The 16,921-nt window shown below is 39.8% G+C and overlaps 1 protein-coding gene and 1 long non-coding RNA gene across 4 annotated transcripts; one reads left to right on the top strand and one right to left on the bottom strand.

Annotated features, from left to right (window-relative positions):
• Positions 1-369: 369 nt before the first annotated feature.
• LOC118395041 (GRAM domain-containing protein 2A-like) lies at positions 370-14,063 on the bottom strand. Of its 3 annotated transcripts, XM_035788818.2 has the most exons (13): positions 13,813-14,062; positions 11,058-11,219; positions 10,883-10,943; positions 10,642-10,714; positions 10,172-10,275; positions 8,391-8,480; positions 8,210-8,281; positions 7,911-8,009; positions 7,547-7,628; positions 7,322-7,402; positions 6,974-7,073; positions 1,271-1,379; positions 370-855 (listed from the first exon to the last, which is right to left on the bottom strand). In XM_035788818.2, the coding sequence occupies exons 1-13, from the start codon at positions 13,851-13,853 to the stop codon at positions 805-807; spliced, it is 1,125 nt and encodes a 374-aa protein (XP_035644711.2). In that variant the 5' UTR covers positions 13,854-14,062; the 3' UTR covers positions 370-804. The 3 variants fall into 3 exon arrangements, with proteins under 3 accessions (XP_035644711.2, XP_035644712.1, XP_052320205.1); XM_035788819.2 differs by lacking the exons at positions 370-855; positions 1,271-1,379 and adding an exon at positions 3,194-5,493 and having other exon boundaries at positions 13,813-14,063; XM_052464245.1 differs by lacking the exons at positions 370-855; positions 1,271-1,379 and adding an exon at positions 5,670-6,848.
• On the top strand, positions 8,538-9,190 carry LOC127907685 (uncharacterized). The gene is made up of 3 exons (XR_008065447.1): positions 8,538-8,609; positions 8,760-8,837; positions 9,064-9,190. It is a non-coding gene; the product is annotated as an uncharacterized LOC127907685 (long non-coding RNA).
• Positions 14,064-16,921: the final 2,858 nt, after the last annotated feature.

The following is a 16,921-nucleotide window of genomic DNA, read 5'->3' as shown; positions in this document are numbered from 1 at the left end:
GGACAGCAATCAGTAGTCTATACTTTGTGAGTGGCTGTCTGGATGACACATTCTATTTTATTTTAGGAAGGGGAGGGGCGGAACTCCGACCTTGCAGGGGTCCAGAGAAACTGCTTTATGCCAGTGATCGATCCATTTGAGTTAATAGGGTGACATTCAAGAACGGTATTAAGAAGAAAACATATATTTTGAATGTTTAGAAGTAGCCTTTTTTCAAATAGATGATATTATAGATTGGAAGTATACTTCCTAATAATTGTGTACAGTAGGTTTCATTTGGTTTTGAGGAGAATGTGCCCCCTGTTGGCCTGTTTGTGACACTGACAGTTAGACAAGTTCTCTAAAATGAATTTGCAAGAAAATTTGAGATGAGAGTAATTGCTAACTTTAATTACTTTAAAAAATAACACAATTTACAGCAAGACAATAAAACAGGCATAACCAGTTGAGCTGATACAAACAAATAGAACAGGAAGACAATTTATTTTAGGAGTGGACTGCGACGGCCTGAAATCAAATTCTACTAAATATAGGCTACCAAGAAAAAGATAAAAAGGTATGTTGCTTTGTATGAAGTCAACATTTTCCATATTTCTGAGAAACCACCACCACGGGGCGCTAGAGTCGTAGATTCTAAGTGATCTGTCTCCTCAACAGATCGGGAGGATCCACAAATAAATACTGAATATTTTAACAATGGTCCATCGCGCGAGTCACAAGACGACGTGAAATTGAGACCCTTTATACAGTAAGTGGATCTGCGTAGTTTGTTGTCCTGTGGCTTTGGACAAACAGTCTTGCTCTTTATTCTTCCTGCTGTGTGTCTCTGCAGACTACGTTTCCTTGTACCTGTATCTGTGAATGAGGAAGGAGCAGTGAGAGGACACATATTAGTAAAGTGAAGATTCAAATTCCCACAAGGGGTGTTCCTGTAGTTAGGGTTATGGATAATAATAGTGGAGTGACTTCTGGAAAAACAAGTGACATTCCTCCAGGGCCGTTTATCTTCTAACCTTCTGCGATTGCTGCTGCTAGTGTACTGTAGCTGCTGATGTCTGAGAACGCTCTGTCTACACAACCGGTTTGAGCTAGCTTGCCTTATCCTCATGCCTGCATGCTTCACCATAAATAGTTTAATGGTTTTTCATTTGAGAAGTGACTTCCTTTTTTCATGTAGAAGTTTGGAGTTCTTTTAAGGTGCTTGATAGTATCACAACGGGGAACAGTAATCTGTGGAAAACTACCCCGCGGGGTGTGCGTGTTTGCTCACTCTCTGGTGTATGGAGAACTCAGGCAGGGCCCCTAGGGAACTCAGCTGCTCCTCCAGTGCTAGGATCCGCAGGCCGATGTACCCTGATGACAACAGTAGAAGCACCACCCTATACACACACACACACACACACACACACACACACACACACACACACACACACACACACACACACACACACACACACACACACACACACACACACACACACACACACACACACACACACACACACACACACACACACACACACAAGCTTATGTACTGTACACATACGGAAAAGTAACTAAGGAAGTGTTCCCTCCTTAATCTTTATTGTTTATACTGTTGAATACTGTTTTATCGCACATGAAAGGTAATCTCTCTACAGTGTGATACAAAATATAACACAGTCTATATAAATCTATCATCATTAGGTGTAATTCAATATGAATTTATTCATCCCCTGAGGGGCAAATAGAAAGTATTGTCAGAGCACAAACACGCAATTACATGTATCCTCCACAGTTCACAGGCAACTAATGAAAGAGAAACCAAAGGAGACAGTTGCAAGGAAAACCTATCTACTATAAGGACTTGGAGGTTGGATAAAATAAAAAGAAGAAGAAATCGTGAGAGGAACCATATTCTAATGGGAGAGCCCATTATTTTGTTCACAGTACATACAGTATGAAATAAGTTCACAGTTTATATTGTATGAATGAAGTTCACAGTACATACAGTATGAAAGAAGTTCACAGTACATGCAGTATGAAAGAAGTTCACAGTACATGCAGTGTGAAAGAAGATCATAGTACATGCAGTGTGAAAGAAGCTCAAAGTACATGCAGTATGAAAGAAGTTCACAGTACATGCATTATGAAAGAAGTTCACAGTACATGCATTATGAAAGAAGTTCACAGTACATGCATTATGAAAGAAGTTCACAGTACATGCATTATGAAAGAAGTTCACAGTACATGCAGTGTGAAATAAGATCATAGTACATGCAGTATGAAAGAAGATCACAGTACATGCATTATGAAAGAAGTTCACAGTACATGCATTATGAAAGAAGTTCACAGTACATGCATTATGAAAGAAGTTCACAGTACATGCATTATGAAAGAAGTTCACAGTACATGCATTATGAAAGAAGTTCACAGTACATGCATTATGAAAGAAGCTCACAGTACATGCATTATGAAAGAAGTTCACAGTACATGCATTATGAAAGAAGCTCACAGTACATGCATTATGAAAGAAGTTCACAGTACATGCATTATGAAAGAAGCTCACAGTACATGCATTATGAAAGAAGCTCACAGTACATGCATTATGAAAGAAGCTCACAGTACATGCAGTATGAAAGAAGATCACAGTACATGCAGTATGAAAGAAGCTCACAGTACATGCATTATGAAAGAAGCTCACAGTACATGCAGTGTGAAAGAAGATCACAGTACATGCAGTATGAAAGAAGTTCACAGTACATGCAGTGTGAAAGAAGATCACAGTACATGCAGTATGAAAGAAGATCACAGTACATGCATTATGAAAGAAGTTCACAGTACATGCAGTGTGAAAGAAGATCACAGTACATGCATTATGAAAGAAGTTCACAGTACATGCAGTATGAAAGAAGATCACAGTACATGCATTATGAAAGAAGTTCACAGTACATGCAGTATGAAAGAAGATCACAGTACATGCATTATGAAAGAAGATCACAGTACATGCATTATGAAAGAAGTTCACAGTACATGCAGTATGAAAGAAGATCACAGTACATGCATTATGAAAGAAGTTCACAGTACATGCAGTGTGAAAGAAGATCACAGTACATCACAGTACAGTATGTACATGCATTAGAAGATCACAGTACATGCAGTGTGAAAGAAGATCATAGTACATGCAGTACATGCAGTATGAAAGATCAAGATCATCACAGTACATGCAGTATGAAAGAAGATCACAGTACATGCAGTGTGAAAGAAGCTCACAGTACATGCAGTATGAAAGAAGCTCACAGTACATGCAGTGTGAAAGAAGCTCACAGTACATGTAGTATGACCATCTGGAGAACATATTGTGCTTCGAAAACAAGATCCATCTACAATGCCTTCCTATTCATACCTCTTGACTTATTCCACATCTTGTTGTGTTACAGCCTGAATTCAAAATGGATTAAATATCTGTTTTTCTCTCCCATCTACACACAATACCCCATAATGACAAAGTAAAAACATGTTTTTAGAAATGTTAGCAAATTTATTGAAAATATAATAGAGAAATATCTAATTTACATAAGTATTCACACCCCTGAGTCAATATTTTGTAGAAGCACATTTGGCAGCAATTACAGCTGAGAGTCTTTCTGGGATGGTCTCTAAGAGCTTTCCACACCTGGATTGTGCAACATTTGCCCAGTATTCTTTTAAGCTCTGTCAAATTGGTTGTTGACCATTGCTAGACAACCATTTTCAGGCCTTGCCATAGATTTTCAGGTAGATTTAATTCAAAACAGTAACTCAGCCACTCAGGAACATTCACTGTCTTCTTGGTAAGCAACTCCAGTTTAGATTTGTCCTTGTCTTTTACATTTTTTATTTAACCTATATTTAATTGAGCAAGTTAGTTAAGAACAAATTCTTATTTACAATGAAGGCTTACCCTAACCCAGATGACGCTGGGCCAATTGTGCGCCAACCTATGGGATTCCCGATCATGATCGGTTGTGATACAGCCCAGGATCAAACCAGGGTCTGTAGTGACGCGTCTAGAACTGAGATGCAGTGCCTTAAGACTGCTGCGCCACTCGGGAGCTCAAAGAGGAATTCATCTCCCAGTGTCTGTTGGAAAGTAGTCTGATTCAGGTTTTCCTTTAGGATTTTGCCTTAGCTCAATTCTGTTTCTGAAAATATGGAGAGTGGTACTCAGTAATGTGTTGTATTGGATTTGCCCCAAACATAACACTTTGTATTCAGGACTAAAAGTTAATTGCTTTGCCACATTTTTTTGCAGTATTACTTTAGTGCCTTGTTGCAAACAGGATGCACGTTTTGTAATATTTTTTACACTGTACAGTTTTCCATTTAGGTTAGTATTGTGGAGTAACTACAATGTTGTTGATCATCCTCATTTTTCTCCTATCACAGCCATTAAACTCTGTAACTGTTTCAAAGTTAGCATTGGCCTCCTGGTGAAATTCCTGAATGGTTTCCTTCCTCTCCGGCAAGTTAGGAAGGCATAAGCTACAGACAACGAACACAATTGCATTTTATCGATAGCAATTTGAATGCGCAAAAATACTGTGACCAAATCCTGAGGCCCATTGTGAGGTGCATGTTTTTTTAAGGTGTCTGTGACCAACAGATGCATATCTATATTCCCACTCACGTGGAATCCATAGATTAGGGGACACCTGTATCTTTGACTGGGTTTACTGATACACCATCCAAGGTGTAATTAAACTGAGCAAAAATATCAATGTAACACGCAACAATTTCATTAATTTGACTGAGTTATAATTCATGTGAGGAAATCAGTCAATTGAAATAAATGCATTAGGCACCACACCATAACCCCACCGCCACCATGGGGCACTCTGTTGACAACCGCTCGCCACATGACGCCATATACGTGGTCTGCAGTTGTGGGGCTGGTTGGACGTACTGCCAAATTCTCTAAAACGACGTTGGAGGCGGCTTATGGTAGAGAAATTGACATTAAATTATCTGGAAACAGCTCTGGTGGACATTCCTGCAGTCAGCAGGCCAATTGCATGCTCCCTCAACTTGAGACATCGGTGGCGTTGTGTTGTGTGACAAAAATGCAAATTTTAGAGTGGCCTTTTATTGTCCCCAGCACAAGGTGCACCTGTGTAATGATCATGCTATTTAAATCAGCTTCTTGATATGCCACACTTGTCAGTTGGATGGATTAACTTCGCGAAGGACAAATGCTCACTAACATGGATGTAAATTAAATTGTGCACAACATTTTAGAGAAATAAGTTTTTGAGCATATGGAAAATGTATTTCAGCTCATGAAACAGGGGACCAACACTTTACATGTTGTGTTTATATTTTTGTTCAGTGTAATAACTTCACCTTGCTCAAAGGGATATTGAATGTCTGCTTTTTTACCCACTTACCAATAGGTGGCCTTATTTGCGTTGCATTGGAAAAGCTGGTCTTTGTGGTTGAATCTGTGTTTGAAATTCACTGCTCGACCTCAGGAACCTTACAGATGATTGTATGTGTGGGGTACAGAGATGAGGTAGTCACTCATAAATCATGTTATTGCACACAGAGTGAGTCCATGCAACATATTATGTGACTTGGTGAGCACATTGTTACTCCTGAACTTATTTAGGCTTGTCATAACAAAGGGGTTGACTACTTATTGACTGAAGACATTTCAGCTTTCATTTTTGTATTAATTAGTAAAAAATGTGAAAAAACATAATTCCACTTTGACATTATGGGGTATTGCAATTGAATCCATTGTAAATTCAGGCTGAAACACAAGAAAATGTGGAAAGTGTTAAGGGGTGTGAATACATTCTGAAGGTACCTTATCAAACCATCTCTCCAGACCTCATATAAACATCAGATGACTCCAAACCAAACCAGAAAGACAACATACCTAAGCAGACAGACTGTTAGGCAGACACCTGCATTTCCTTGAAAAGGTGATTATATAGCCAAAGGGACCAGGAAATCTGGTCACAATGCGTGTACACCATGGATAGATAAGAGACATTTGAAAATCATGTGTAGACGCACGTCTGAAAATGGACAAGATCAGAACAAAACACTCATGAGAGCGCGAGATAAATTGAATAAAATAAAATAAAACTGTATTTGTCACGTGCCGAATATAACACCTTTAACGTGAAAAGCTTACTTACAAGCCCTTAGCCGACAATGCAGTTTTAAGAAAATTAAGAACTAACAAAATATTTACTAATTCAACTAAAGTAAAACAAAAGAATGACACAATAACAATAACGAGGCTGTACAGAGCATTCGGAAAGTATTCAGACCCCTTCCCCTTTCCCACATTTTGTTTTTACAGCCTTATTCTAAAATTGATTAAATTAAACCATTTCTTCTCAATCGACACACAATACCCCATAATGACAAAGCAAAAACAGGTTTTTAGAAAGTTTTGAAAAAAAAAAAAAAAAAAAAAAACAGAAACACCCTATTTACATAAGTATTCAGACCCTTTGCTATGAGAAATTGAGCTGAGGTGCATCCTGTTTCCATTGATCATCCTTGAGATGTTTCTACAACTTGATTGGAGTCCACCTGAGGTTCATTCAATTGATTGGACATGATTTTGAAAGGCACACTCCTGTCTATACAAGGTCCCACAGTTGACAATGCATGTCAGAGCAACAACCACGAGGTCGAAGAAATTGTCCGTAGAGCTCAGAGACAGGATTGTGTCGTTGCACAAATCTGGGAAAGGGCACCAAAACATTTCTGTAGAATTGAAAGTCCCCAAGAACACGTTGGCCTCCATTATTCTTCAACAGAAGAAGTTTAGAACCACCGAGACTCTTCCTAGAGCTGGCCGCCCATCAGCCCTGGTGGCAGTGTGTGGATAAGACAAGAGGTGAGGGAAGGGCTTCAGCATCTAGGTCTAGACATTGAGAGGCTAGAGAGGTAGAGAGGCGGCGGAGAGAAAGGCAGAGAGGTAGATGGTACTCACAGAAACAGATAGATGGAGAGGAGGACGTTGAGGTTGCTCATCTCTCTGATGAGGAGGAGAGATTTAATCCTTTCAGTGACTCTCCAAAAACATGAGTTAGCTGATCCAGAGAAGAGAAAATGGATTCAATGGATTACTTGCTGTTTGGGGTTTTTCGGCTGGGTTTCTGTACAGCACTTTGTGACACTTTTGTGACATCAGCTGATGTAAGAAGGGCGTTATAAACACATTTGATTGATTTGACTGATTATTCAAACAACATTTCAGTGTGTGTGTGGTATATGTGCACGTGTGTGTGGTTGTGGCTGTCAGTGTGTCTGCGTGTGCTTCAGTGTGTGTTTAAACTACCCGAGTCTTCCTCCTCTGTGAATGTGAACTGATCGTCCTGGTCTTTGCTGATGCTGCTTCTAGGAGTGGAGCTGTCCCTCCCTGAGGAAGGTGAACATGCATTTATTAATCATTGTTCTATTACAACGTAACATAATATTCTCTTTTATGTCCTCTGTTATTCCTATTTCCCCTCCTTTCTTTCTCCTGTCTCTTGCGGAAACATCCGAATACAGTCTTTCTAACCTCTGCTGGGCAGGTTAGAGTAGACAGTCTCTATAGGAAGGCTCTGCTCCATACTGTCCTCCAGGCTAGAGTGGCTAGATATCTGTGGGCAGGGAAGGGTTCAAATGAAAAGGAAAGTATGCTTGTGTGTCTGATCATGACAAGCCCATGATTTATCTTAGTGGTGTCTTACTTCATTCCACACAAAATCATATTGAAAGTGAGTTCTGGAAAGTGAAAGTGAATTCTTTGACGTCACTAAAAGTGCACAGCGCAGATCAACCACGAGGAACCAGAGGTAGGTGTGTCAACAAAGGACAGACATTTGTCATCCCCAGTCAAAGTAGAAATGGGCAGTACACGGTGGGACTTGATGGGGTCTTACCGTGTCTATGTCCCGATTCACGTCGTCAACACCGTTCTCTCCTGGCGAGACGTGGGAACTGCTGCTACCATTCTCCCCCTGCTGCCGTGTGAACACAGTCTGACACACAATGCAGTGTGTTAAAGAGTATTCATCTTTGGTGAAAACAGAGAACAAGGAAAGGAGAGGATAATTGCAGATTATAGATAAGGAGATAGAAATGGGGTAAATAAGACGGGGGAGAGAAAGACGGGAGATAGTTATATAGCAAGAGGAAGAGAGAGCAAGAGAGAGATAGGTCAGAGATCATGTGGGTATACCTGTGCTTGTGTACACACAGTCTGCAGGATTTTGTAACACACTTGCCGGTTCCGCAAAGACACAAACAAATACTGAAAACATAGACAAAACAGATGCATAAGGGACTACACAACAACCAACATGCAAAGTCGCATGCACTCAAACAAAGACTATCAGGGCCACTGTGGTTTTTTTTCCGACCTTGTCTCCATCTGTAGTGTGGATGGAGAGCATAGACAAGGCTGAGTTCTGCTTTTTCACTTCCTTAATGCTGGACACGTGAACCACCACCTACAACAAGAAACAGGTACAACATCAACTTCACACATAACACAGAACGAAACAGGTACAACATCAACTTCACACAACACAGAAAGAAACAGGTACAACATCAACTTCACACAACACAGAAAGAAACAGGTACAACATCAACTTCACACAACACAGAACGAAACAGGTACCACATCAACTTCACACAACACAGAAAGAAACAGGTACAACATCAACTTCACACAACACAGAAAGAAACAGGTACCACATCAACTTCACACACAACACAGAAAGAAACAGGTACAACATCAACTTCACACACAACACAGAAAGAAACAGGTACCACAACAACTTCACACGCAACACAGAAAGAAACAGGTACAACATCAACTTCACACATAACACAGAAAGAAACAGGTACCACAACAACTTCACACAACACAGAACGAAACAGGTACCACAACAACTTCACACAACACAGAACGAAACAGGTACCACAACAACTTCACACAACACAGAAAGAAACAAGTACCACAACAACTTCACACACAACACAGAAAGAAACAGGTACCACAACAACTTCACACAACACAGAAAGAAACAGGTACCACAACAACTTCACACACAACACAGAAAGAAACAGGTACCACAACAACTTCACACAACACAGAAAGAAACAAGTACCACAACAACTTCACACACAACACAGAAAGAAACAGGTACCACATCAACTTCACACATAACACAGAAAGAAACAGGTACCACAACAACTTCACACAACACAGAAAGAAACAGGTACCACAACAACTTCACACAACACAGAACGAAACAGGTACCACATCAACGTCACACATAACACAGACCACAACTGTACATCTACTTCTACTTACAGTGCTCTCCTAATTATTGTAACAGTGATGCATTTTTTCTTCTGTTGGCTCTATATTCCAAAAGTCTGGATTTGAGACAAACAATGACTATGACGGTAAAGTGCAGACTGTCACTTTTCATTTTAGGGTATTCTCATCCATATTTGTTTTAATTGTGTTTCAGATAATTCTGTGCCCAATAGAAATGAATGGTAAATAATGTATTGTGTCATTTTGGAGTCACTTTTATTGTAAATAAGAATATAATATGTTTCTAAACACTTCAAAATAACTGCATTGATTACCAATAATCCTGAATTAAATTGTGAAAAAAAGTTACAGATGCCAAAATAACATACCCCTAACATACATCTAACCTCTCACCATTAAAATAAGGGAAGTTAGCATTTTTTTGGAAGGGGGTATGATATTTGTGGGCCTGTAACTTTCTCATTCATCAAGAAATTTGTAGAGTCACACGCTTGATGATGTCATTGTGTACTATGCATACGGGACCGAATACTTCACTTTTTACTACTTTAAAACACATATAAGTGAATTTGTCCTGATACTGTTGTTCCCTTAAAATGGAGGGACTATGTATGTACCAAAAGTGCTGTAATTTCTAAACGGCTAACCCGATATGGATGAAAATTCCCTCAAATTAAAGCTGAAAGTCTGCACTTTAACCACATAGTCATTGTTTGGAGTATAGAATATAGAGTATAGAGTATAGAGCCAAAAGAAGAAAAAATGATTCACTGTCCCAATAATTATGGAGAGCACTGTATGTTGGCGAACTTGGCGTTATGCACTCTACTCTACTATATTTGAGCATCTTACCTTGGTGTCTTTGAGGAGTACGGAGGAGTAGAAACACACATAGTTGACAGACACAAATAGCTTCCCATGATACAACACTTCCTTCTGCAGGGCACAGGTGAACGCTGAAAACACAAGCAGAGAACAGTGCCAAATGAGAGAGACAACAGAGAGTTTCTGAATGAAACGTCCCTTTTCCCAGAATACAGTGTGATGTCCTGTATGCCGTCCTAAGCAGCTGAGGGCACATGTTAAAATATTGTGCAAAGTGAGTGAACAAGTATTTTGATGTAATTAGTTGTTAGCAAGGAGCACAATGCACAGGTTGTGGAATGAATTATATTGAATGTCCCAATGCATTCATTATTATGTCGACTCCATAAGCAAACATGCAAAGCCATGAATCCACACGCAGCCCAGACAAACACTCAATGGACAACGACAAAATCATAAACAAGTTACACACTCCCCATGTACTTGTATCAACTCACCATGAGTTAGTTTCTCCTCTGCAGGAACGTCTTCGAAGAGTTTGTGAAAGGCTTTGTTGTATTTCACAAAGCTCTACAAGAGAGAGAGGAAATGATGGAATGAATCAATCAACCAATTCATGAATGTATCAATCATTCAATCAGGACATATTTCTGAGCCAGACCCAAGAACCCAAACATGTAGTGGAGAAGGTGCAATAGTACCTGCAGGGTGTTGTGCTCTACATTTAAATGTGCTTACATTTTTGGTGACAATGACGCCATCAGGCCGATGGAAGCTCTCCTCCTCTATGGTCTGTGACCTGTGGATAGGGAGGTCACGATTACACACGCACATATGGACTTCGAGGGCTTCGCTTCCCCCAGTCCACGCCCTGTTCTAGTCATTGTACTTGCTTTCATAAGTAACCTCTGACCTGAGTGAGTTGCTCCGGTTCAGGCTGCATCCCAGCCCCTGTGTTTCTAGCTGTGCCTCCTCTAGACTGTGGCTTTTCCTCCTCTCTCCACTCTTCTTTGGCCTACTGCGGCTGCCTCTCCTCTGGTCCAGCAGATGACCTCCATCACCATCCTCCAGCGACCTGGAGGAACAGGACACTAAACGGTCATAGAGTGTCGCCACCTGGGTCTGTAAACACTTTCTGTTTAGAGGTCATACTTAGCTATTTGCATATTTACCTTCAGTATAGGTCTTACTTTGTAATTAACATAAAGTTGTGGTTTGAATTTAAATTCACCTACACATGGGTATAGTTTTGTCTTCTGGTGAAAGTTGCTCCAACAATGAATTAATACAGAAGCAATTAGAGTTAAGTGCCTTGCTCAAGGGCACTGGCAGATTGTTCACCGAGTTGACTCGGGCATTCCAACCAGCAACATTGTGATTACTGGCCCAATGCTCTTAACCAATAGGCTGCCTGCCACCCGTTATTTGCATTCACATCATCTACTTGATACCATCAGATAACCATAAAGAAGAGTTCAACGGTTGGCAGAGCAGTTCCAGCTCGTAGTTGATAAGATGGTCAACAACACCTTAACAGTTAAATTAGTTGTCTAAAACATATGTGGCATCCAGGTCAAAGGAAGATTTGCTATTATTTGCATTTTAAATGGTCAAAACATGTCACATGCAAAAGTGTGTGTTATACGATGTTTAAGTTCCCCCACCTGAGGCAAAACAATGGAAATTGAATATACATGTATCTTTGTTAATCTTTGTTAATCCTGTTTCATCACTTAATTAATTATCGTGCCACTCCTTACAGACAATTTAGGCCTGATAGCAAACAAAAGCTACATTTACAGCTCAAAAAGTCAAACTTCAATGTGAATGTGCAAATAAAATGCCCTAAATCATCACAGAATTAAAGAGTCCCCAAAACAATCTTTACGAAAAAAAGCCTTGAGAATATACATATCCACTACCGAAAAAAACAATTTGATGAATTATTGATTGAGAATATATGCTTACATACAAAATATATATATACAAAATAAAGATTATATTAAAACTACAACAAACAAAGCAATCAGATATAATGCAAAACAACCTGTTTGTATCTCATAAATGACAAAAGAAAAATGTTTATTTTCACCTAATCTTATAAAATTACAAATAAATAAAGACAAGGGCCCTGAAAAATATGACTGCAATGCATTTTGGTGGAATGTAAACAAAACAGCCCGGTCTCATAGACCAGATGTAACATAGTAAACGAAAATCCAGGACATTGAAATTTGAATATGTTACATTTGGTATGGTTATATAAGAAGGTTCCTTAATTTTACTGCAGTGGGCTAAATCAGGGTCACACAGAGTGTTTCTTGGTCTTCTTAGTCTTAGACAAATCTACTTTGAAACAAAAGTACACATCTCACACACATGTTTATGGACTTTTAAAAAGTAAGTCACCTGTACCATGTCAGTTATAGATTTCAAAGGTATTATATTATGAGTTTGCATCCCAATATTACACTTTATATACATCACAGAAAACCGTTTGACATAAAAACTTCAGATTTTCAGCAGGTTTTTGAAATAATATTTATTACAAATATTAATAACATTCCACCCAGGAGGGCACTAGGTTATTTGACTGCAGGAAAGGGATTTATTAAGTCAAAAATGAAAGGAGGATGGTTGGACGGAGTGGATGGGTTGGCATATAACGCAAACGTCGAGCAACCCAAAGGTTGCTTGTTTGAATCTCATCACGAACAACTTGAGCATTTTAGCAAATAAGCAACTTTGCAACTAAGCATGTTAGCTAACCATTCCCCTAACCCTAACCCTTTAAGATAACACCCGACCCTAACCCTAGCCTTAACTCCTAGTCTAGCTAACATTAGCCACCTAGCTAACGTTAGTGTGAGCCACCTAGCTAATGTTAGCCACAACAAATTGGGATTCTTTTAACATATCAATTTCTGGGGGCGGGAATACCATTCAAGCTTAACCAATCAACTTTGGAGGCCCGAGCATGCTGCCGGTGCCACTTGCACACACCTCTGCTGCTTGTGGAAACTGCTGCTACAGGTGTTGTAATAATCCTACTCCCACCCACAGGTTAGTGCTGGGGAAATCATACACACAAATTCGTAACATATTAAACAAATTGAAAATCATAACAAACGTATCATACAAATTGTAATTTGTAACATATCATACAAAATGGATGATGGACATCCAAAAATGTATACGTTATATACCAAAATGAAACATATCATACTAATTTGAGTGTCCTGGCTTTTCGTTTACTATGTTACGTCCACCCCTGAGTCCAAATTATAGCAACAAACAAGTTCCCTTCCTTCCCTCTCTTCCTCTTTCACTTTCTTTTTCTCCACTCAGGTGAATCCTCCATTCAGACTAACCCACTTGTGAAACAGCTATAAATACAAGCGGAATGGCCCAAACCCCATATGGGTGTGTTCTAATCTGTGGTATGTACTAATTGTATGTTTGAGGACTGTAGAGTATTCAATACTGTAATATCCTATTAGAAAATCCAATAAGATTATGTTAAGGGACATTCCAACTTCCTAATGTAAATATAAACATTGGAGACGGTCTCTACAGCTGGAGTTTAACTGAGCCTGTCAATAACTGCACAGAAACAATGCATAATAATAAATCACTTATTTCAAAAAGTTTGATTGGTTGATACTCACACTGAGCTGTCAAGGGAGAACCTCCGGTGCTTCATGTTCATGGTCTGGAGTGGTTAAATGTCTCTCACACTCCTCCACGCACACTAACAATCCCACTGAGCTCCTCTCCACTCCACCCTTCTGTACTTCACTGACTGTGTCGATGTAAAGCGACTCTCTCACACACACTTCGCCACCAATGTGCTGCAGTATATGCCCAGCCTGTCTCTCTAGTTTCCTACCTGACTTTAGCCCACAGAGAGCAGCAGCTGATAGATGGCTAGAGGCAGAGACAGCCTTCTTCTGTTACCAGCCTATCCTCTTCAAGCTTATTGTTGGCTTCATCTATCAATTTCTGGGGGCGGGAATACCATTCAAGCTTAACCAATCAACTTTGGAGGCCCGAGCATGCTGCCGGTGCCACTTGCACACACCTCTGCTGCTTGTGGAAACTGCTGCTACAGGTGTTGTAACAATCCTTTCCCACCCACAGGTTAGTGCTGGGGAAATCATACACATAATGCATGACTCAAAATGCAAACACATGTACACACATGTCACGTACACTACACACACTCTCACACACTCTGACACACAGCTGTTTGACCCAGTGGATGTGTAAACTTGGTTTGAGCTTTTTCTAGTTACAATGCAGATTCTTAAAAATTGGCTGGTGTAGTATCGCATTCTTGTTTGATGTTTGAAAGAGGTGGATACATGTTTTTCCTGAAAACCACTTTATCATCATGGCAAAGACATTTTTGAGTTTGAGGAAATTCAGCCAAATTTGTATCTGTCTGGCCATGATAATAAATAATGCTCAATTTGCAGTGGTTCTTAAACTTGTTCAGCCTGGGACCCAAATTAGAAATTCTGTTTTCCTGGGACCCAAGCTTAGGAAAATATGCAACTCTCTATAAATATCGGTACATTTCATTGCCCTTATGCCTAAAACAAATGCAGCATAGACAAAAACAAAAAACAATGAAATTAAATATCCATATAAATATATATTAATGTTTATTTTCCCCCATTAAAAACACTCTTGCATATCTTTCTACGTTGGAACCTTTGCTGTTAAAACACAATACATCATTTTCATTCTGAACTGTAATAAACGGATTGATCACATCACACAGATGTAGACCAGAAAACACACAGTCCTAATGAGAGCATGTCTATTCTGGGCTCTGTTTTTGACAGTACCACACTGAGGTTATGCTCAGCCTTGAAACTGTTTCTGTACTTGTTTTTTAAGTATGTCAGGGTTGAGAACCCTTTCTCGCGTAGGTATGTGGTGCCAAACTGGATCAGAACATCTACTGCTTTCTCAGTCAGGCAGGAGACCGCTTCCTGCTGTAGATGAGCAACCCAGACCTGTGTGAGTGTGTTTACCTGAAAAACATCTTGCTTCAATCAGTTTTTTCCAGTTCAGAATAACAATTGTATTTTAACTGCAACAGTTCAAACCTAGACTAGTTTTCAACAATAATTTCTACAGTAAGATGTACAGTGGGCCTGATCGTTGTTCATCTTCATCTGTACTGCTACTAGGGTTGCACTGTCAGTAGGTAGTTTGCTTAGGCGATTGTTAACTATTAGCTGTGTACAAGGCCAGGGGATTGTTTGAAAGAGAAACTCACATCTACTACTATGAGCGTTAGTTAATACTACCTTATTTCTGCTGATCTAGCTGACGTACTCTTCAACTGTCGAAACACTGTTTCCTGAAGCATTCTGCAGAGGTTCTGAAAGAACTCCCTGGGTTTACCATCATTTGTTCATTATGAGAGACTCATTACTAAGCACATCCCCTCACAAAACACATTGTGGGCGCTCCTCGTTATAAGTTGGTATGAAAGAGATCGCTCTATATGCGTTTCATGACATTTGAGCTCAGTCAAAACTTGTTGCTAGCATGAGTCCATTTCATGACAGCGGTGAGTGATGACTAGTGGTCATGACAAGTCAGTGGCAGACAGAGCATCACCTGCTGCTGAACGACAGCGCTGCATCGTGTGTGTCGCAGAGTGATCTTCAAGAAAACTGCATAAAAAAGATCCGGTTAACCGTGAAGCACGAGGATATCTCCCTCCCACTCGTGCAGCTGCCAAACTGAGCAGAGACCGCAGATGCACTTGGCCAAGTCAATTCCAGTAATTCATGAAATAATTATACATTTACTCGGACACGTCGCGACCCACCATTAACGGTCCGCGACCCACTTTGCGACAATGTATGGATATAGCCTATATATTTGTATATATATTCCTATACAATGTATGGATATAGCCTATATATTTGTATATATATTCCTATACAATGTATGGATATGTCCTATATCTTCTTATATATTCCTATATATTATAGACTATATATTTCAACTCAATGCAGACATCCTACATCACTCACCAATTCCTTTACAGGACATTTATGTTCCTCTAATATAGACTGGGAAAAAACATCGGGGCTCAATTCAATCCATATCGCGGAAGATCAGCGTTACAGCTTGATTGACAATTTTAGGCCTTGGCTTATGCCAAGGTCGGATCAGATTAACCGTCGATAGCACTGCGTAGCAGAGGTGGAACTGCATTGGAGCTGTCAAATCGGTGAGTAGCTCTTGCAATCATTGTCACAAAATCACACCTGCCCCAGTCAAGTTAGCCGGGAGAAAGTGTAGTCTCTTTAAGCAATAAGGCCTGAGGGGGTGTGGTATATGGCCCATATACCACAGCTAAGAGCTGTTCTTACATACAACGCAACGCAGAATGCTAGGACACAGCCCTTAGCCGTGGTATATTGGTCATATATGTTTTGTCATACCCATGGTATATGGCCTGACATACCACAACTTTCAGCCAATCAGCATTCAGGGCTCGAACCACAATGGGTATGACAAAACATGTATTTTTACTCTTCTAATTCCGTTGGTAAACAGTTTATAATCACAATAAGGCTCTTCGGGGGTTTGTGGTACAGTATATGGCTAATATACCACACTTCCTTAGGCCTTATTGTTTAATTATAAACTGGTTACCAACGTAATTAGAAGAGTAAAAATAAATGTTTTGTCACCCATTGTATACGGTCTGATATACTACAGCTTTCAGCTAATCAGCAGTTTGGC

This window comes from Oncorhynchus keta, chromosome 15 (genome assembly GCF_023373465.1).
Source record: "Oncorhynchus keta strain PuntledgeMale-10-30-2019 chromosome 15, Oket_V2, whole genome shotgun sequence".
Taxonomy (NCBI): Eukaryota; Metazoa; Chordata; class Actinopteri; order Salmoniformes; family Salmonidae; genus Oncorhynchus; species Oncorhynchus keta.
The sequence above is the reverse complement of the archived record's forward strand: the minus strand, read 5'-3'. Positions and strand labels throughout refer to the sequence as shown.